Source organism: Dryobates pubescens, chromosome 25 (assembly GCF_014839835.1).
Source record: "Dryobates pubescens isolate bDryPub1 chromosome 25, bDryPub1.pri, whole genome shotgun sequence".
NCBI classification, from domain to species: domain Eukaryota; kingdom Metazoa; phylum Chordata; class Aves; order Piciformes; family Picidae; genus Dryobates; species Dryobates pubescens.
This window is the reverse complement of record NC_071636.1, coordinates 13,165,453-13,187,879: the sequence shown is the minus strand read 5'-3', so window position 1 is coordinate 13,187,879 and position 22,427 is coordinate 13,165,453. Positions and strand designations below refer to the sequence as shown.

Genomic DNA, 22,427 nt, shown 5'->3' with positions numbered 1-22,427 from the left:
GAGAGGGACCTGGATGTGCTGATTGACAGCTGCCTAAACATGAGCCAGCAGTGTGCCCAGGTGGCCAAGAAGGCCAATGGCATCCTGGCCTGCATCAAGAATAGTGTGGTCAGCAGGAGCAGGGAGGTCATTGTGCCCCTGTACTCTGCATTGGTTAGGCTGCACCTTGAGTACTGTGTCCAGTTCTGGGCCCCTCAGTTTAGGAAGGACATCGAGACACTTGAACGTGTCCAGAGAAGGGCAACAAGGCTGGGGAGAGGCCTTGAGCACAGCCCTATGAGGAGAGGCTGAGGGAGCTGGGATTGTTTAGCCTGGAGAAGAGGAGGCTCAGGGGTGACTTCATTGCCCTCCACAACTACCTGAAAGGTGGTTGTAGCCAGGAAGGGGTTGGTCTCTTCTCCCAGGCAGCCAGCACCAGAACAAGGGGACACAGTCTCAAGCTGTGCCAGGAGAAGTTTAGGCTCGAGGTGAGGAGAAAGTTCTTCACTGAGAGAGTCATTCACCATTGGAATGGGCTGCCCGGGGAGGTGGTGGAGTCACCATGCCTCGAGGTCTTCAAGAGGAGATTGGACGTGGCACTTAGTGCCATGGTCTAGTCATGAGGTCTGTGGTGACAGGTTGGACTCGATGATCCTCGAGGTCTCTTCCAACCTTGGCGATACTGTGATACTGGTTCAACACTCCTGCAGTCAGCAGGGACATCCACTAGATCAGGTTGCTCAGAGCCTTGCCAAGCCTCACCTTGAGTATCTCCAGGGATGGGGCCTCAACTACCTCTGTGGGCAACCTATGCCACTGCTGCACCACCCTCATGGTGCAGAACTTGTTCCTTACATCCAGTCTAAATCTTCTTTAATTTCAAACCATTGCCCCGTTGTCCTATCACTGCAGGCCTTTGCAAATAGTCCCTCTGCCGCTTTCTTGTAGTCCCCTTCAGGTACTGGAAGACTGCTAGTAAGCCTCCCTGGAGCCTTCTCCAGGCTGAACAACCCCAGCTCCCACAGCCTGTCCTTGTAGCAGAGGTGTTCCAGACACTGATCATTTTTGTGTCCCTCCTCTGGACCCTCTCCATCAGCTCCGTGTCTGTCCTGTGTTGAGGTCTCCAGAGCTGGATTCAGTGCTCCAGGTGAGATCTCACCACAGCAGAGTAAAGTGGCAGGAACACCTCTCTCAGCCTGCTGTCCATGCTGCTTTTGATGCAGCTTAGGATGCTTTTGGCCTTCTGGGCTGCAAATGCTCATTGCTGGGTCATACACACTGGGTACCTGTTGGGATTCAGCTAGGTATTGCAGCTGGCCAGAACTACATCTTGCAGGAGAACAAGAGGCATTTGTGTTTGAATCAGACGTTTTGGATGTTCAGACTCTAAAAGATATTTCTCTTGAAATGATGACAGATTCAAGTTGAAAAGAAGGCAGGAAAGGGAGCCCCTCCTGAGAGTGGGGGATATATGGGGGCATGCACTCACCCATTCAGCACTTCGGTGATCAGTCCCACAAGATCCAGTGAGCTGATGGATGCTGCTTTTGGGTGTTAACAAAGGCTTCTTGTAGTAGAGGTGGGGCTGTGAACGCCTCCAAGCGCCTTCTCAGTGTCTGAAAAAAGACAACTAGATCAGTTCACATATCCCCCAGAATAAAATCTCAGCCCTCAATCATTGCTAATTTAAGGAGGTTTGGGCCAATCTGTAATCCTCCCACATCCAGGAGTACCATCCTTCAGCAGCTCTGGTCCGCATTCTGGCTCCAAATCTGGGTGCATATTTCAATTAAAAAGCCAGGCATCATTTGCTGTGTCTTCCTATGCAAACACCTCATTTAAAAGTGACCTCTAAAGACCAGTGTGGGACCAAGGCAAATCTATACTGATATTCTGGAGCAGAGGAATGGAATGTGAGAAAGGACACAGAAAAGTCCTCTCTCTTTCTTCCAACAGCAGGAGCAATCTTTCTGAGGGCAGGCAAGCATATTCACTGCAAACCAGCTAGCTTTCAGTAAAATCCAAGTGACAATAAATATACCTGTAATTCAGCTATGGATTATCAAATAGATGTAAACGGTAGGATCTGTCACTTCTTCACCGGACATGACATTATGCTCTTTCCCCTTCTGCATTTTTACCACGAATTAGCTAATTCAGACTAAACCCCCAAATTTTGCCTCCCACAGAAAAAAGATCAGTAATTTAATCTTTATTTCTTTTGGTATTACATGCTGTGGGACTCCTAAGGCATTTGTCAGAATGATACATCTTTGACACATGATTGTGGTTCCTTTTCCACTTGAGATTTCAAGCCACTGTTCAGCCCAGGTGCCTTAAGTGAGGAGCCTGTAGTTCATTCCACTATTATTAACATAAGAGAGAGTAATTTGCCACTGGAATGTGCTGCCCAGGGAGCTGGTGGAGTCCCCATCCCTGGAGGTGTTCAAGAGGGGATTAGATGTGGCACTTGGAGCCATGGTCTAGTAGTCATGAGGTCTTGGGTGACAGGTTGGACTTGATGAGCTTTGAGGTCTCTTCCAACCTTATTGATTCTATGATTCTATGATAAGCTTTGATTTAAATGACACTTAAAAGTCAAGGATTGGATTTCAAGTTCAGAATACAATTTCCACCTATGTTGCTCTTTCGGTCCTTTTCTATTGCCATCCTGCCATCTACCCAGAAATCACTCAGCACCTGCTGGAAGCAGTCTTCATGCCTTGAAGAACAGGTCTGGCTTTGTTTTGCTTGTATTTAAGGGCTTTTAACATTTGGCATTTCTTCTCCCCCCGCCCCCCTTTCCATTTCAATATGAGCCAAGAGAAGGGACTAAGAAAAAACCCTAAAATCTGGACTATTTTGATCTCTGTGGCTTTATATGGACTTCATAAGCTTTGTTTGTTCTACTGCCAAGCTTTCTTGGTGTTTAAATAGATAACAGACCAAGACAACTAATAATTTCCAATAAAAACTCCCACCAAACTCAAAGCATTCCCTTTCTCTTCCAATTAATGCCTGTAAACCCATGCTCCTAGGCAGGGCTTGTAACCCAAGTACTTCTCAGGTTACAACAAAATTGTTTTTTCCCCCTTTTAAAAAAACAAATTGCCCCAGGCACAGACACATCTCTGAGCTCTCCAAATGTACGGAATATTCTTGGAAAAAGGCTCAGAGAGTGCCTTTAGGAGAGGTAGTTGTAAATATGATGCATGGAAGCAGCCTTCTGTACCTTCGGAGAAGCAGCAGCGTGGTTGTTAGTGCCACCATTTATGGACTTCCTTCCTCTTTGGAGTCTGAAGGCTGTTTATGGAGAAAGAAGAAATAGCAGATTCCTCATGGGGCTGTGTTATGTAAAATGCATGTTGGTTGCTAGTTTACTAGTGAGAGATGGTATCTGCTAGCACTATTTTGAGAGGCTTTGCATTCGAAGAGACAACTTACACAATCAAAACCACCTAGATTTTACTGCCTACTGAAGTCAAGAATGCTGAATGCCTTTGAAACATAAGATGAGTTGGGTGGATGAATCATGGATAATCATCAATGCAAGGGTTGGATTTTTATTTTTTTTTTTACTTTATATAAAAAAAAATGGGGGTTTTGTCAAGAAAATAACACAGAGATCAAGATGCTGTGGTAACACAGTTTTTCTTTAGCTTCCTAAGACTTTTGTCACACCATCAGCTGTTTAACACAACACATTTGGGCTGTCAAAAAGTTATGTGGTACCCAAGCTCAGAAATGGATATTACTGTGATCTGTGCTAGAGAGTGAGAATTGTGTTTAATTACTCATCCAGGCTGTATTTCTGTGGAGCTTGACCATTCAGTGTACCCTTCCATACACTCCAAGAGTGGCTTTCCATATCAGACATATTAGACTAATGATCCAAATGGGAAAGTAGAAAATTTGCTTAACAAATTTCCCTTTCTTGAGGCTGTTTTATACCAGTCCCTGAGGGAAAGAAGAGAGTAGGACCTTCAACAGGTCAAACAGACTTCATCCTGTATGGCACCTCTGGCAAGGTGTAAGCTTATTTGCTTTCTTTCCCAGGTGTATTATTCCTGTGGTGCAGTGGTGGAATCAACAGAAAGAGGCCTGATTTTATCACCAGGGTTTCCCAACAACTACTACCCAGGGACACACTGCGTCTGGCAATTTTTCATTCCCATGAGAACCCACCTTATCTTGGAAATTTTTGACTTTGACATTTTTGAGAGCTCTGGTGAAACTCCAGCCCCCTGGGATGGCTTTTCAACCCCTACTAAGACAGGAAATAAGGACATGCCTTCACCTGGGGAAAACCTGGACTTCACTCTCCATGCTACCAAACCTTCTCTCCAGACCTGGGTGTCGAAGGTGGCTCAGAATGTGAGCAGCACAGGAGATCAGTCAAAGGACCTTGCTAGTCACCTGGTTGAATTCCCAGGAACTGCCTCAAAAAAAGACGAAGCCAAACAAGCATCTGAAGAAAATCAGTCAAAACAGGTGAAGGAACCCAAAGCAATTACCAAGACTCAACCAGAGGAACTGCCATTCCCTGTGGCTGGTAGTGCTACAATGCGGATGCAAAATACCAGCGGCCTGGAAACAAAGGAAGATTTGAAAGGGAAAGTCTTGCTTGCCCACCTAGCTGCTAGTGAGAGAGGTGAAGTTACAGTAGAGAGCTGGACTCTTCCGACAACAGTAGTGCCCATGGAAATCTCCAGCCCACAGCCAGCAGTGGACATCTGTCCCCATGATGTACTATATGTTTCTGATCTCATCACATTTTCCTCTCGCTTCTGTGGACCAAATTCACCTTTAAACAAGACCATGGTCTTTGGTTCATCTCTGGAAATGGTTGAAGTTATCATGGAACTGATCACCACCACAGACCGGGGCCGAGGCTTTGCAATGCTCTTTGAATACAAGAACATCACTGAACCTGGCACTGTAGATGCTCTGAGGCAGGAGAGAAAGGCAAACCTGATGATGCTGGCAATTATAACAGGGATCATCTTCTTTGGCTTTGTTTTGCTCTCTGCCCTCTGCATAGCTTGCAGGTAAGGTGATGCATATCTGAGCCTGAGAAATATCTGAAGGGTGAGAATTTTCTCAGGCATTATTTTGTTTCAATGATAGCTGTGCCTCTGAACTCTGGTTTTGGGATACTAAGTGGCCAAAGCAGACAAACTCAGAGCAGAAAGATCATTCTTCCCCCAGTCTCCCAAGCAGACTGAGCTGACAGCCACTGCATCTTTACTCAGCAGTGACACAGTTTGACTCTAACCATCACTAATGCTCTGCAGAAAAGGAAATACTAACAAAGGCATTATGTTTTATCCAAGAGACTGCAGACATTTTAATTCTGCTGCACTTCATGCATTAAGCATCCATCTGCACATCCCTTTGACTGCTAGGGAAGAGCTGAGAGCCATGCTGCAGTACCTGTGATTGTCCTGAAATGTCATCCAAAATGATGTGACCAAGTGAGTTGACTGATGGTCAGGCTGAGTTGCTGTTTTCCAGGTCCTGCTGCTGACTAGTTTAAACAGCTCAACTCAGACAGTGACAAAAGCATCTCTCTCCAGTTTATTGCTTTTATTTTATAGATTTCTTTTCCCTCTCTATCTATCAGGACAAAGCTTCTTTACCTCCAGTATATGTTGGCACTTTTCTGTCTAACTCCCTAGTGAAAACATTTCTGTAGAAACAGTGATTCATTTATATATTTATTTTTTTCTTTCCAACACATCCAAAACAGAGCTCAAGCTCCCCAGGTTTTTGTCAAAACAAACAGTATTTCTCAAATGGTTTGAATTCAGTGAAAACAGCAGGTACACTGAAATACATACTGTCCTTTGCAGGGCTCCACTCTGCTGACTGGCTGTTAGGAACAGCATTCCCTTCCCAGTGGCTGCCTGCAACTGGTCTAGCTTCACTCCTGCTCCATCTCCTGCTTTATCTATCGTGCCTCCTCAAACCCAAAACACCTCTTGACTGCCCAGCCTCTCCTAGTCAGTGAGGTTGGTTTGATAGAGGAACTTTGTTTTCCTTTTCCTTTTGGGAGCTGCATTTCTAGCTGTTGCTGAATAAATACAAAATATAGGCCAGCATACTGGTTATGAGAGAACGGGGGGCAAGGTGGCAAAACTTAAATATAATCTGCTGCATATGGAAATTCCTGCTTTCAAGGCCTGAGCTTTTCCTAGTTTCAAGAGTTAAACTTGCATGTGTAACATCTAACTAAACTTTTTCCTTTCTAAAGCCCTTGCAGAATGCTAATTTAGACCACAAATTTTTGCAGGCTCTAAAGGAAAACGTCTGGTGGAAAATGTCTTCCAGATACCAAATACTTTGTTTTTATAGCCTTGCCAATCTTCAAAAGAGACAGGAACATGCTCCCTACACCATGGCAGCAGTCTGGGCTGGTGCACGTGTTGAGTCGAGTGTTCTTGCTCCATTACCCCTATTTAATTTCACTGTTACTATCCGTGAGTAATACTCAACCCAAAAAGTACACCAGCTGGCTGAAGTTTACTCTGTGTGGCCTGTTGAGAAAGTCAGGCTGTGCTGCTCACATGCACAGTTTGGCTTTTTTTGCTTGTCAGATGTTTACTAAATAAAGTAATATTCTGCTCTTGCTGGCATACAGGAAAAAAAAAATCCAAACACATTTTCCCCCTCCCCTACACAAATGTTCTGGTGACTGTGAACACATTCTACCAGGGGTCTTACAGCACAGGACCAGGACTAGACTCACTTTTAACATGACCCTTTATGCTTTTTCATTGTTCTATGACTCTTTTGTTTTTTTTTTTTAAAGGAAGCTATGCCTCAGTCAGTTATTGATGATATATAAAGAGAGCCTACCCCTCATCCTTCAGCCTCTTGAAAGGCCATTTGCCAGCCTAGCTGCCTATGTTCCCTGCATGCTATTCCAGGGAGGCTTAGATTACAATATTTTGTGTCTTCTCAGACTTCAAGCATTTAAGTGAGATCTGACACATGTGGAAGCAATGCTGTGACCTGTGCCAAGTACCTTGCTTATATCACACTGGAAGAGTCTTTTATTTTCCATGTTTACTGGGCTAACTGCTTCAAGGATATTGGTCTCTGGCCCCAGAAGCACTGACGCTGGTTGGAACTTGCCTACGCTTCCCAGCCATGGGAATGCAGCTTAGAATAAGGCTGCAGAGGCCATTAAGCAAATCTAAAGTTTTAGTTTGAGTCCACCAAGTTCTACTTTACACTTCTTGACCTAAACAGAGGCTTGAAATCAGGTGTTAAGTGTGTATAAACCACAGGCTGTCTTCACTGCAGAAAATAGCAGGCTGGCAAGAGGTGGTGTGAGGGCAGAGAGGAAGATACTCTAACAACACAGCATGCTTAGAAATGGTACCAGCTGTCAGAGGCATGGCAATACTCATCCTGGCTGGAGCCTGCCATTGTGAAGGACACTAATGGTAACCATCAAACTCTTAGCATTGTGAGCTTGCCTTCCACTTTCTTTTCTCCTCATCCTTTACTCATTCCACTAGTACCAGGTTTAGCTGTGGGTTTTTTTGTTGTTTGTTTTGTTTTGTTTTGTTTTTGTGGTTGTTTTTTTTCCTTCAATTTCTATCTGCTTCTCTTGCTCAGCTAAAAGTAGCAGGCTCTGCCTTGCCAGGGATAGAAATGGCCTGGTATGGGCTTGGAATCTACTGCCACTCCAATGCACCAAGTCATCAGCAGTGTCTGCTTGGGCTCATTGCATTCAGCCAGGGCAAAGCTCTCTGGGGAAACTCCAAGTCTCTGCCACACTGCTGCTTTTGTTTGCTGTTTGGGGAGGGAATGAAAGCTTCAGTTGTTAGTTGGCCAATAATTCTAATTACTTTTGGCCATGGGGCCTGGCTCTAGTAATGGGGTATTTTTTATCTTCTTTCCCAAGCCCCAAGAACAACAGACATGTCCTCCTTATTTAAGTTTAATCCTGTCCAATGCAGTCAGACTTTTGCTCAATGGTTGCAACGCATGGATTGCAACTGCATTTTACAACCCCCCTACATGCCTATCTCTCCATGCAAGCTGCCCTGCCAGTCACTGCCTGCAGCCTGCCCATCACCTGTGAAACTTCTCCTTTGTCATATAATGCCCTCCTAGAAAATCATTGCTTCTGGGCTAAATCCAGACCATCTTCATGCTAGGCCTCTTGTAGCCACATCCTCCAATTCTGGTCCTCTACACACTGGGCTAAGTTTAAAGACCCAAGACAGCTAGACTGAGCTGGAGCTGCCTGCTGGGGAGTACAGGACAATTTTCACAAAATTCCCAACATATTTAAGTCTTTTTGGTTTACCTGAGAAGTCTGAAGTACCTTTAAAACCAAAATAAAATAGCTGCAACTTCTTTCGAATGATGGAAATTACAAAATTATGGAGCCAGCACCTTGGCTGTTTTATATCCATGAGCTCTCTGATCTAAACCACTGGTCTCCTTGGTGGCAGGATGCTGCAGTGTGCCACAGATGTAGTCCAGCTGGGAATGAGCTAAAGAAAGAGTAAGATACCCCAGTCCTGCAAACGAGCACATCACTCTAGGCAGTGTGGCAGCAGCTCAGAATACAAGGCCGGGGGGGAGAGGGAATCTCAAGTTTCCACCAAAATTGTTGCTTTTTAACAGTGAGTCAAATTCAGACACTCAATACCCAAAGCATGAGAAGGGAAGGAAAAAAAGAAAACTGGGGGCATTTTATGCTGTTATCACTTTTTAATCCTTATTTAAACTTTGGGAAGAGCAGGCTTCTTCCTTCTCTCATTCCCCTTTATACTACCACACTTGCACAGAAAACATCCTTGTCATGTGCCCCTTACTGTCCCTTTGGTTCATGTACCAAACTGCAGCATGGAGTTCAGGGTAGTTTTGGTGTCTACTGAATATTGTAGAGAGGAACAGTTACAAAGAATGGCAAGAACAGGAGCCAAATGGATGGGAGGTATTTAAATGTCTTAATGCAGAACTTGCTCTGTCTTTCCATACTTTATCACAGCTGCCAGTTGCTGAGGCTTTCAAAATGCCTATTTCCTCTTTTCAGCTTTGTCCCAGAGAATATGAATGCCTTGTAAATGGGACAGCTGGATACAAGGATCTGAAGAACACATTTTTATTTGTGTTCTTGAGAACTCAAACATTTTAAGTCATGTTAAAAGTTGAAATAACAACCCCCAAAAGTGAGACCATCCAGATAGATGACTAGCAGTGGGGAATGCAAATGCCTGATGCTCAGTGTGGAAGGAGTTGGTTTTTTCTTAGAGGAGAACATTTCCTTTGTGCTCTTTAATCCCTGGGTGGGGATATTTTAACAAATTTGCCTGTAACATACCAGTTATTTGAAATGAATATTTCATAGGAATATATCAGATTTGGTTAAATTTTTGTCATGGGCTTTGTCAGGAAAGAGGTGGCAGGGGAGGAAGAGATTTTTAAAACAGAATGCAATGTGGAGAACACAGGGAACTGTGTATAGCTCTCCCAGCATCCATGTGAATGCCTTGACCACCACACTGATTCATTATTTTGGAGCATGTTTTGTCAGGTCACTCCTGCTGAAATGCTTCTGGTGCCCAGTAGAGCTTCTGGTGTGTGTATTTCCTGCTTTGTTTGTTCTTGCTTGATAAGGCAACACCAGTCCCACTTGGAAGCCTTTCCCTGCTCCCCCTTTCTGAGTCTAAGGAAGAGCCAGCCTTCCCTGCTTTAGCCCTGACAATCATCTGAACCTCTTCTGGATTAAATTCTCAAGTGCCAGCTCCCTCTCCCTTTTTCTGTAGTCTTCTGTGTATTCTCTAGCAATAGCACTGGGGCACGCCACGGGGTTTTGTCTCCCTCAATTCTCTTGTCAGTCAAGGAGCATTTTTAAAGCGATCCAATGATATGGTGAAGGAGTGAAACCCACCATGCCCTGGATGGAGCCCACACTGGCTCCCAGCCAGCCTCCTCAGCTGGCCTCTGAGCCCCCATTCTTAAAAGGAAACAGTAAAGAAATGGTGACTGAAAACATGGAAATCTTGGCTTCAACACACCACTACCAAATAAAAACTTGCACAGAGGAGATTAAATGCTTCAAAGCAAACCACCCCTCCAACAAGAGGAGGAAAAATATCTGCCAAGAGCACAGGTTGTAGGGAAAACATCAACATGGGCCACATCTCATCTGGTCAGTGCCTTAATGCTCACCTGTTGTCTGCACAGTCCCATGGAGATGTGCTGTGCACAAAGTCCAACCACACTTGCTTCTGCTATCATGTTCATTACCATCAGCCTTTCTTTGTGGCATCCTGATTTCTTCTCCATCCAAAATTCAGTAACACCATTTGGTTCAGAATCTCAGTTTTAGTGAAAATGTGCAAAAATGATTAAGAACAGGCTTTTGCCTCCCTTCAGCCAAGAGGCATGTTTGCCCAGGGATCATTTGCCATACTGCTGGCTTCTCATAAAATGTTCTTACAAATGAACAGCATCTGATGCTCTCTGCTTGCTAAATCTGAGCCAGCATACAAAGTTGGCTATGGAATATTCTAAGAGGCTAAGATGTCACTGCCCAGACCAAAGGCAGGGGTTTGGTTCCACTCTTTAGTTAGTAATGCAAAACAGCAGCTGGCAAAGGGAGCCTGGTGGGACTTGGTAGAGGTCTGAACTCTGTTCCTGATTGTGTACTGATGATGGGAAGAAGACAGGTCCTTTTCCAGTTGACTTTCCATTATTCCACCAAGAATATGATTTTCTCCCCTGGCTTTATTACCCTAAGTTTTGCCAAGGATTTTGGATGCTCCTGTAGGCAGAAGAGCTCCAACCTGCTGGGTTCCCCTTGCAGGACAAGCAGAGCTACCACCTTCCCTTCTGTGAGTCTTTAATGCACTCGTGGGCTTCTTGTTGTTGTTGCTGTCTCTCCTTTTCAGGCAGAGAACGTGCCCCAAAAGGAGCTCATCCAACGCACGCAGTGACCAGGAGGTTAGTGCTGATGGCTTCAGAGATTTCTGTTTCTCTCTTTCATATTGGCTGTTGAACTGTTTATCTGACGATGTTTACTGGGGCGTGTTCTGAGTTGTAGAACGGGATCCAGAACTCTGCCGTCGATATCAATGAGCTGCAGCTTGTGGTGCCAAGCCGGGAGAATGAAAACAACAACCATTCTGTCAGCCGGGGGCAGGCGGGTAAGCCTGGGGCAGCGGCCGCAGCAGGTCAGGGCACCCTACCGACCCCGGGCAGTTAATCAGATCGTTTCCTCCTTGCAGTCCTCCTCATTGTCTCACCCCTGCACAGCTGGAGAACCACTTCACAGCAGAGAGTCTTTGTTGGGGGAAGTGTTCCTTGCTGCTCTCCCGCTATGCTGGTAGGGTAACTCCCCTGGCAAGGAGGACACACAAGCACAGCTCCAGGACGCTGCCAAGGAAAGCTGTTATAGCACATGGCTCTGCAGAGACACTGGGTTAGCAGAGCAAATGCCTTGGGTTCAGGCTGCTACAAACAACTTACAAAGATCCATAAATTGTGGACAAGTTTCACCTGCCCTGCTACAAACAGCTTAAAAGAGCTATAAATTGTGGACGAGTTTCACCTGCCCTGTGCCTAGCCTTGTCTAGAAAGGATGGGGTTTATGATGCTGGCACCAGGTTTGCACAAATCTGACTCCTGGAGCTAACTTTTCTGAACAGCTTCATGGCTGAGACTGCTTGAGATGACATGGACTTCACAGTGTGTTTGAGAACCAGAGACTGAACTTGCAGCTGAACTTGCTGCAATTCTGAGCTAAACACATGAAATATCAGAGCCCTTTTTGGTTGGCAAAGGCCAACAGGGAGCTGCTGTGTTGCTACACCATTTGTTTCCCACTGAACCATCCACCAGTACACACAGCTCTCACAAGGGATATCTTGCTAAAAAGCTAATTCTGTGCTCCAACCCATGGCAGTCTCCCACTTCCTTCTTTGGAAAAGTTATCAAAGAGTTTGTGGCCACAGGTCTCCTGGCCTGGATCATACAGCTGATGAAGCCAGGAGAACACATGCATGCACCTGTGGCAGTCCCTGGAGAGTAAGGCTGCCTGCAGGAGCAGCATCACTAGGGCTTAAGCAAAAAGCACAGCTCCCAACATTAACAGAGATGAGTCAACACAAATATACAATGGGTTGAGCAAGTCTGCCAGTTTCTGATCTGCAGGCACAACCTTCTTTCTTTAGTATAAGGGATTCAGTTTCGGTCTCTGTTAGAAAGAAGACCCAAGGGTGTTCCTCCTCTCCTCTTTTGTTTTATTTTTTAAAAGTCTGCAGTTTCAGAAGAGCAAACTGTTGGCTTGGATTTTGTTCTGGCTGGTGCAACAGAGAGCTGAAGCCTGCTCTGGACTGTCTGGGGAGAAAGGGAGGAGGGTTTGTCATGAAGGAGTTTGGAACAGATGTTTTGGCCTCTTGCAAGCAGTCTTTGATTTTCTTTTATTGTCAGTCCCTTCCTGTGGAGGCAGCACAGAACGGTCTCCTCAGGACACTGACCCAGATGTGCCCTCCTCCATATCTGCAGTGACAACCGAGACCGGGAGCGATGAAGTGTTCATTATTTCTGCTGGACCTGGGGCCAGTGGGCTGAGCTTTACCACCTACAGGATACAGGTAAAAGTGCTTTGTGTTATCTTAGCAAGCCGTGGGGTGTCCTTCTTGGACACCACTTGTCATATATGTCTCCTTATCCTTCCACTTTGTAAGAAAGGGAGTGACCGAGCCAGGCAGTTTCCTAACCCTCAAGTTGAGCTGCTATCAAATGATGTGGTCTGTGGTCCCTCGAGCCACTACCTTCCCATCTTGGAGAAAAGCAAGTGCAGAAGTCTGCCTTAAACCCAAAGGGTGATGAGTTCAGAAGTCTCAGGTCTGGCTGCCACCTCTTCAGCTCTGAGTGTAGTGCCTGACGGAGCATATCCTCTAGAAGTCTGTACCAAAGCCTCTCCCAGCTCAGGTCTCTCCTCTTCAGTGCCCTCTCCTTTTTTTCCCCACAAGAAGAGAAACAATCAGTGCAAGAAACTCACATGCCTCAGGACAGCCTGTGTAATAGCTCTGTCACAATTCACAAAGCAACATCTTTCTGCCTCCCTGCACTTGATTAGGAAATTAGCCAGGAGGCCAGAGTGGTCAGGATTTTCAGGCATGCTGAGCTTTTCCTGCATTCAGTCACACTGACCAACAGGGAGAGGAAAGGTAGAGAACAGCCCTGGTGCCTGCCTTTGCCCAAACATTTTACCCTCTGTGGAACAAGGGCAAAACTGGCACACCTTTGAACACCCTGTGGACACTCTTTCCAGTGGAGAGAGCTTCACCTGGTGGCAGTCACACACAAATACAGCTCCTAGAGAGGAGGGAAATTTGTCTTCCTTCCTCTTTCCCACATGTTTTAAAAAAATCTGAACCCCACATTATTCATCCTCATAGTTACCTCCAGCCTGCCTAGCTCAAAGCCAGTGGTTAGTTTTTACACCAGTTTGGAGGTACTTAAAATAATATTAGTGTAATAAATTCTAAGGCAGCCTGAAGAGGCTTCTGAGGGCAAGGCAGCTAGCTTATATATTTCTAAATAAAGATTGTTACTTTAATCAAATCTGAGACTAAGAGCTTAATACTGAAACAAACTTAGCCAGAGCCTGGAGCCTCTCCCAGCTTCCTACTGAGATCTTCTTTTTTTTTCTGCTGTAGCAGCTAATTTCTTGCCTCTCTGCCCATACATTTCCAGCATGACATTTTCACTAAATAGTTTCTTTGATTTGCAGAAAGTTGAGAGATTCAGTTTCTCAGAAATAACAAATGACAAGTTTCTGGTTTCTCGAGACTTTTAAATCCAGGACACTGCAGGATTTATTTCAGTCCCGCTTTGGGAATGTGGATTTTGCATTCTTTTCATGACAACCATACTCACACAGCTGAAAATTAAAAATACATATAGAGTTGTGGAATAGGAGGCTTATATAAATAGCAGGTGAAGCATTAGTAAGGAGGAAAGGAGAGTCACAGGACAGTCTTTAACTTTTCTGGCTCTAAACCCACATCAGTATTAAGGACAAAAAGTGTGATTTTAAAATGCAAGATCAGAACACATAAATAAGGGATTTTCAGAAGCCATTTGTAGTTCATTCCCCTGTCAGATCAACTCTGCTTATACACAGAGATAGTCTCACCATCTGATGATGCCAATTTTGTACCTGTCTGAACGTCTTGTTCTACTGCTAACACTCAATTCCCACCTGGAATGCATTTCTTCTGTGGAATTAAAATCTCCTTGGCTTCAGTCTGGGTCTTGTGCTTCTTGTTCTGTTAACCACAGATAATCAGAACAGATTATGCCTTTTCTCTTTGTTTTTAATTCTTTTTATGTGCTTGATTCTTCCCTAACACAGGATAAAGAGCACAACTTACTTCAGTCTTCCCTCCTGAACTGTGCATTTTTGAGACTTCTGATTCTCTTGTTGCCTGCTTCTGGCTCTCCTTCAGCAGGCTCCCTCCACTTTAAAGTTTTATTTCCTCAGACAGACACATCTGGAGCCTTCCAAGAGCCCAGCAGAGCAGAAGAATTAGGTTTAACACATAAACTGGGAAGCAAGGTGAACCTTTTGTCCAGGGAACACAGTGAACTTCAGGCAGCATGCTGAAAGAGCAACAAGAATTTGCCTTCCTGTGTCGTGTCCTGAGAAGGGAACCACTAAAGAAACGAGTCACTTGCACCAACAAGTGTCTTTTTAAAGTGTTTTAAAAGCCTTTTGATGAAAGATGCTGGAAACAATCTGTATTTACTCTTTTCAGGACAAAAACCTCAAAAGAAGTGTCACAAGCCCAGCCTCTGTGTCTGACTGGCTGACTTCTAATCACATGGCTGCAGGAGCAGATGCTGTGGAGAAGGGGAATGTCCAGCTGGAAAGTCACTGCCCCAGACAACGCACATGGAGTGCCCGCACATTCCACGACTTCCTGGCTCCAATCCCACAGCTGCAGAAAAAATGGTGTAGCTGGACCACTAACAGTCCCTTCACAAAGCTGGTTGACAACAGTGTAAGTCTTGCAAGGAGGGGAGGACATGGTTAGTGCCTGTGCCCCAGTAGCCCCAGCTGCTCGTTGATGGGATGCCCTTTCCCCTTGGCCTACTGCTTTGCCTCCCCAACCCGAAGTACAGCTTCAGGCCACCTTGCTTCATGTTTGGGAAACTCTTTTGCCTAATTACCTTATAATTTATTCAGGCTCTCCTGAAGTGCTAACAAGCTGTCATTCCCAGCAGTTAGCACCTGGTTTAGAAATGATTCCCAGCCCACAAAAGCCATAGAAAATGCCTTCAGACTCCTTTATCACTGAATGTTCTGCCATGTACCTTTTTTTCCCCCAGTTATTCCTTACATTTATTTGTACTTGATGTATTACTATTGCACTGTAGGTGTGTGAGGGTTATCTGGGTCTCACTGTTGGTAATCACCAGACCAATGGCTTGTTGCAAAGCTAATTGAGGATGTTCCTTCCTTTTTAAAGTAGTAACATAGATTTTTGCTAAAGAATAATGCATCTTACGTCTAACAAACCCAGGAATTTTAACTTTTAGTTCCCCTAGGATCAAATTTTCCCAGTATAGCAGCTTTTCATGGCATTTATTATTATTATTATTATTATTATTATTATTATTATTATTATTATTATTATTATTATTATTATTATTATTACTACTTTGTGCAGGGTTTTCCTACAGCTGCAAGATCCCAGGGTGTCCCAACCAGAAAAGTTATCTCAGCCACTGAGATAGAAGGAGCATCCAAGACAGTTTACTCTGATTCATCTGTCAGTAATGCCTCATACCCCCTCACTCTGTCTGCGCAAAGGCAGCGGAAGCTAAGCTCCTGCAACTTGAAGAAATCCAGGTTTGGGAATCCTTATTTTGGATTTTCAGCCTGTTCCCCTGACAACAAACATGTGAGGTCCTTGGATCCGTCAAGACATCTAGGAGCAGCATCTCCAGTTAACAGCCAAAGCCCCAAAAACCTTCTAGAGAGCTCCAACCCACTGAAAATCAACTTGGTCAATGGGTCAAAAACAAAGGAGCTTATGGCAGAAGCAGATAAAAACAAGCCAGTTTTTGTTATTTCTGAAGAAGGGGATGATCAGCAGCCTCTGGTCCTAGCAGAACATCTTAGTCACTGTGGAGATCATCTGCCAGAGCAAAATGCTATGTATGCTCCAGCTGTGCCAGATAAACAGCCATTGGTTCTGACTGTTGAGGGGAACAGTTCTGCTGATTTCATGTCAAATATTCCCCTCTGGGCAAAATCCCCTGCTTTATACATGGGTCATATGAAGGCCTCTAACTCTTCCAGGGACCAGCAGAGCTCCTCAGTTGTAGATGCTAACACTACTGAGACCTCACAGAACTGTGATTCCCTAGCTGCTTCTACACCATGCCAAGCTTCAGTGCAGTGATGCCAACAGAGGCATCAGGGATGTGATCAGAGTGGAAGCTGTGCCAAGCAGCTGAGTGTGGCAGCCACAGATGGACAAAACTGTGTTACAAGCAGTCTTTGCTTTCCACCCTATGAAGATGCACAGCACAGCATAAATGCCATCTTCATTTGTGCTCACTAGTGTCATCTCTATTCCTCTGCATGAAATTTTGATGTGGTTTATACAAGACAACAGACTCTGAAAAGGTCCCTCAGACTGCAGAAAACCTTTCCTGGCTAAAGAATTGGAGGTCATCTGAGACGGTTACCTTGTGGTTTATGTCTGAAGTGTAAATCAGTCCTCTTACCAGTGTGGTATCACTTGAGTCTTTCTGTTGAGAGCTATGAGAGAAACTCTGTTTATAGCTATGCCTGTACAATCCAAGCCTTGCCACGCCAAGGGTAAGAATTCAATCGTGCATGTTTGCATACAGTTCTGTAAGCTTCTTTTTAAGCATTTCATAACTTCTGCACTCTAGCACCAACTTTACCAACCATTAGCATCTCTAGCATTAAAGATCATGATTATCTCATATCCTAAGTTTTTTAAGTGCACAGACAAGCCCAGCAAACCAATGCTGGATCCTGGTTCTATGACAGTCTGATGTAGCTTTGTCTTTGTTAGATCTACATAGGCTTAGCACACCTCAGTCCACTACATTTTTAAATGACTCCTCATGGCAACAGGAACATGTGTACAAAATACTGAAATACTAAGAATAGTCTTCAGCATCCAATACTTGGCTATTTGCAGCTGCTCTGATCCTATATCCACCAGCTATTTATTGCTGGTAACGCACACTGACTGGAGAACCATTTCCCTTCCTTTAGCAGGCAAGGCTTACAAGACAAAATGAAGTGGAGCAAACCTTCAGTGCTCACTTTCTTTAGAAATGAGCTGCTAAGTGGCTGTGCCTCCCTGATTACAGATCCAGGGCATTCAACGGAGCACTGAACCAAAGGGAAGCCTGCTAGCCCTATTGTGTTTAATAACCCCAGATCAGTATTTTAATTGCCTCCTGGTGGTATTTCCCTGTCTGCAAGAGACTCAGCAGCCCACAACTTCGAATAATTTTTTACTTTCTTGCATGAAAGAAACTCCCTGTGAAGCTGTATTTTGCAGCTGACACAGCACATTGTTTTAAAACACTAGAATGTCATAAAGCAGGTGTCAGAGAGAGACCTCCCATACAAGTCTTCCTTCCCCTACCCTAGCTACAGCATACATGGAGTTCTCTTAATCCTTCTATGTGAAGGCATTTAAGTCCAACTCCTGAAATATTTAACTTATGATTTCACACTGCTATTACAGCTTCCATTTCCCACCTATTAATGCCTGAGATATGTAATACAAGATTATAGGTTTTGCCTTATATTTCATGCGTGTGTGTTTGTGTCTGCAGAGACAGAGAAGCCTTGTGTCTGGTAGCAGTGGAAGCAAAACCATCTATGCCCTTTAGCAGTTGACTCAAACATGAACAGCAAACAAGTCTCTGCATTTGTCATTACTGGGCTCTGCTGAACAATTCTGAAGCAGAGAGGTCTGGCTCCAAGTTAGGGTTCTTTTTGTTGCTGTTTTGGTTTGTTTGTTGGGTGGTGTGGTTTTTTTTTTGTTTGTTTGGAGGTTTTTGTTTTGTTTTTAGTTTGTTTGGTTTTTTTTTTAATTAATGCTACATGATTCAAAGGGAAGAGTTAATATATTTAAGAAAATTTATTACTTAAGTCTTCAATACTCCCATAACAACTTCCACTGCATTAAATTCATATACATTGTAACTCAGAGTCAATGTTCTGTTATTACATCTCTAAAGACTGAAATACTAAAATCTACTTTTGAAAAGTTCTTGTGTTCAGTGGTTGCCAATAGCCACACTTGAAGGGCTGGAAAAAAAGTGGCTTTTCCAATAAAAGTGTGTCTAACTATTCATTTTCTACAACTTAATGACACTTCTTTGGTTTTGCTGAAGCACGAAGTTGCATGGGCAGTGCCGTAGAGCACCAGAAAGTGGGTGGTGTACAGCAGTACAGCAATCTCCCTAGCAGCTGCTGGAATGAGAATTGCATTAAAAGTTGCTGCATCACTCAATCAGGAGGATTAGACCCTGTTTGCACTGACTTCCTTTACTACCTGTCTTTGTAGCCCAGAACAGACTTGTCTAACCCTGTGAAGATTGCTGCCAAAGGCTGGTTTCTGTGGGGTATGGATCTCCTTTCAGGTGTTGCTTCACTTGACACTGCACCTCTTCCACCACTGGCCATGAGCTGCCAGAGCCGGCAATCATACAGACCCTGAATCAGGTGTCCTGCATTGAGCACAGACTAGACACATCTGCAAGTTGAGAGAGGGTCTCCTCTTGGACAGTGATAGTGAGCAGGGCTGCTTCTTCTCAAGAGCTGGGGCTCATGTACCACACTACTTGAAGGTGATGTCTTTGAACCACTACATTTTCAGGGGTCTGAAGTCTCCATCTCAGTTCCCCGCTGAGAAGGTGTGATAGCTGCAGACCCCATGAGGTGTGGCCAAAAAAACCTTGGTAACTTGAGACCCTCAGATAGGGGAGATACAGACTGTAGAGTAGGAAGAAATTCTTCACAGTGAGAGGGGAAGAGACACTGGAACAAGTTAGCCAGGGAGGTTGTGGATGCCCCGTGGCTGAAAGCATAGGACAGATTGAACGAGGCCTCTGAGCAACCTGATCTAGTGGAAGGTGTCCCTGCCCATAGCAGGGGTTTAGAACTGGATGATCTTTAAGTTCCCTTCCAACCCAAACGACTCTATAAATCTCTAATATACTGAAGCCTGACACCTAACTGGTGTGTGAACATCCCCTTGTTCTCTGCCAGTCCTGAAGAGCCAGAAGTACAACATATGGGAGCCTTCATCTTAATTTCCTGACTTGCCTTTTGAAGTGCCTTTTATTTTTTTTCCAGGCAGATCACTAAAATTAACTGCTAAAGAGGTATTTGTGTTCCATTTTGTACCTTCAAAAGAACTTAGAAAATATTTTCTTCCTCTTACAGCTAAAAGAACTGTTTTGAAATGCTCCTCTTTCTTTTCCCCACCTCTCACAGGGACACAGCTTCCACCCATCCTCTTCAAAGTCCTAGCACAAAACTTCAGAAATTCTGAAAGCTCCAGGAGGAATAGAATGCTCTAATACTCTCAGCTGTAAATATTGACTAGGATTAGGTTTTAAATAGCATTACTTATGGCATTTATTTTGTCCTAATAGCTCTATTACTTCTGAGAGTTACACTGCCACTTTTTAATGTCAGAAAAACCTGTGCATGGGCTCAGGCTTCAGCGTTACCTTTGTGGTAATGCAGTCCCTTTAAACTGGGCTGTTTTGCATACTGTAACTAAGCAGCAAATGACATAAAGATGCTAAACACTTGTTGAAGAGGAGGAAAATTATTTCAATCACAATTGCATAGGGGAAAAAAAAAGAAGTCTAAAAATATTATGGAGCTAAGAAGTAGAATTACTCTTTTCAGTGAAGCTGGATTTGAACATTGTTCATAAAAAACAAAGTAATTATTCTGGAATATATTAGGTAATTCCTTCAGCCAGTGTGTTGGGCAGATTGAATAAGACAAAGATACGTAGGCATTCCCTACTTTCTCATTGTTGAAACAGATTCAAAATAAAAGCCTGAAGCCATGCAAGCTGACAGGAATCCTGTGCACGAAGTTTCTTACTGCCAGGTAGTTAAAGGGGTTGAGAATAGAGGCTCCGTGGGAAAACAATCAAATTTAACATGCAGCTAATGCATCCAAACTTGGGAGCATTCAGAGTAGCATTCAGCAAGAAGAATCCATTTATAACTTCTTAGCAGAAAGATGAACTGAGGTTTCCTTTCAGAAATCCAACTTTTCTTTAAGAGCATTTGGCTACAAAGCATCCTACTCATAGCTGTTTGGGGTTTTTTTCCCCATTGAGCCATAACAAAGCACATTTGACTCAAACAGTCTGTTCAGTTACTAGATTTTATTCTAAACAATTAAAGATTAAATTGAATTGCAAGGTGGGGGTGGGGGGGGAGATAAATCCTAAGCCAACACTTACCTAAGGAAAGCAAGCAACTGAAACTCGGCAGCACTGAAAAGAATACCCAACAGAGACCAAATATAGCTTCAACATATATTCATGGTCTGTCTAGAAATGTCTTTGATGTTAAACTTCCTATGGCAGACTTAGCATTTTTTATAATTCATTTCCTATGGAAACTAATGAGCTTAAGGGTGAAATTACCTCATTGAAAGTCAAAATGGTGAAGTGTGAAGAAAAGAAGGATGACCTGAAAAGCAGATTTAGAAGCAATCTTTGCATATTAAGCATTGCTGTGGGAAATAGTATAATTAGTTTTCTTCAGAAGTTATTCCCTGGAATTGTGTAAGTGGTATTTCAGCTCCCCAACATCATGCAGAAAGAATGTTAGATAAAATAGGTGGAAAAAATGCAAATACCCCACACATTCTTTTTTTAAGAAAATCAAGAGGTCCTTTTCCTAGCTTCCAGCAACAGTGACTGCTGGTTTATTTTTAGAGGGCAGACTGTATAAAATAAGGCCCCCTTCCAGCAGAAATTTTTAAGAGACCACAAGAAACCAGGATTTTCAGAGCATAATTTAGAATTGAGCATTCTCTTCTCAAATGCCTAACTCCTTTTACTTGAATCATTTTATTTCCCTAAGCTCTTGCTGTAGGCTAAGCCATCTGCACTACACAGTTCTGCAGAAGACTAGAAACTGATACAAAATGGATGCAGTTTGTTTGCAGAGTGAACAAGCTGATGATTGATCTCCAAGTGTGGAAGGCAACTTAAAGATCATCCAGCTCCAACCCCCCTGCCATGGGCAGGGACACCTCCCACTAGACCAAGCAGCTCAAGCTCTCATCCAACCTGACCTTGAACACAACCTCCCTGAGCATCCTCTTCATTTCTATGGTGAGAGAATATGCCACAGAAGAAACAGAAACAGACAGCTGCAGTGATTTTTTTTTCTTCTTTTTTTAATTAATAACTTCTTAGTTCAGGAAAAAAATAAACCACAAAAGAGAGCTGGAAGAACTACTCTCCACCTTCTTTATAAAAGAAACTTCCTCAAAAAGAGAGACTACAGACCTTGTTCACCACTATGTCAAACCCTATCATAATCACCTTGGTTTTCACAACATCTATTCTACCACATTTCATGCTTAACTTCCAAATATCTCTTATAAAGGAGGTGGGGGTGTGCTTTAGACATGTTAAAAATATGCTGCACCTTTACAGTATTTAAACACCACCAAGCATAGTTCATACATTTATCACATTAACTATCACCTGGTAACCATATATTTAAAAGGGTCTAATGTAGAGAGTATGTAATACCCATGACAGATACTCTTACTTACTTAAGAGCATATAAAGATCAGGATTTATTCACCCTCCCCATCAGCAAGTTAATTTCTCATCTCTTCCTGGTACAATATAAATGACACAGAAAAAAAGATCCCTTCATTCCATTGCACTACCACAACCCTATATGCATAGAAAGGCAGATTAATTATCTGTAACAGGGAAAAGGAAGAGTGCTTTATAAAAGGAATTCAAAGAACCTCTACTGCACAGGTAGTTTAGATGTTAAGTACATGAGTTTTGTTGTTTGGGGTGGTTTTGGCCCATTTTCTTTCCCCTCCTCCTCTTAAAGCCACATAATACATCCCTCCACAAACATAACTTGAGTAAGTGCAGGCGAGGTTGTACATAAGACTGCAGATATGTTATTCTTGACCAACAAAAAAAAAAAAAGATTCAGCACAAGAGGCTTGAACACTAACACAGTGACAAGTCTAAGCTGAAAGCCCATCTGGGGTGTGGGAAGTGGCGAATGAGAATGCAAAGCACATTTCTGCATATAATGTGCAAATGCTTGATCTCCACAACTGCATTCAATTTGCTACATGCACAGCCAGAGATGAAAACAAGATCAAAAAC

General features: G+C 43.6%; 1 protein-coding gene across 1 annotated transcript in view; it reads left to right on the top strand.

The window, feature by feature from the left end:
• LOC104309706 (uncharacterized) overlaps positions 1 to 18,065 on the top strand; it is a 40,806-nt gene extending 22,741 nt beyond the window's left edge. The window contains exons 3-8 of the mRNA XM_054172846.1: positions 4,036 to 5,027; positions 10,899 to 10,950; positions 11,051 to 11,153; positions 12,439 to 12,602; positions 14,775 to 15,020; positions 15,690 to 18,065. Of these exons, the coding sequence (XP_054028821.1) occupies positions 4,036 to 5,027; positions 10,899 to 10,950; positions 11,051 to 11,153; positions 12,439 to 12,602; positions 14,775 to 15,020; positions 15,690 to 16,427 (2,295 nt within the window). The 3' untranslated portion in view covers positions 16,428 to 18,065. The remainder of the gene's footprint in view (positions 1 to 4,035; positions 5,028 to 10,898; positions 10,951 to 11,050; positions 11,154 to 12,438; positions 12,603 to 14,774; positions 15,021 to 15,689) is intronic.
• Positions 18,066 to 22,427: the final 4,362 nt, after the last annotated feature.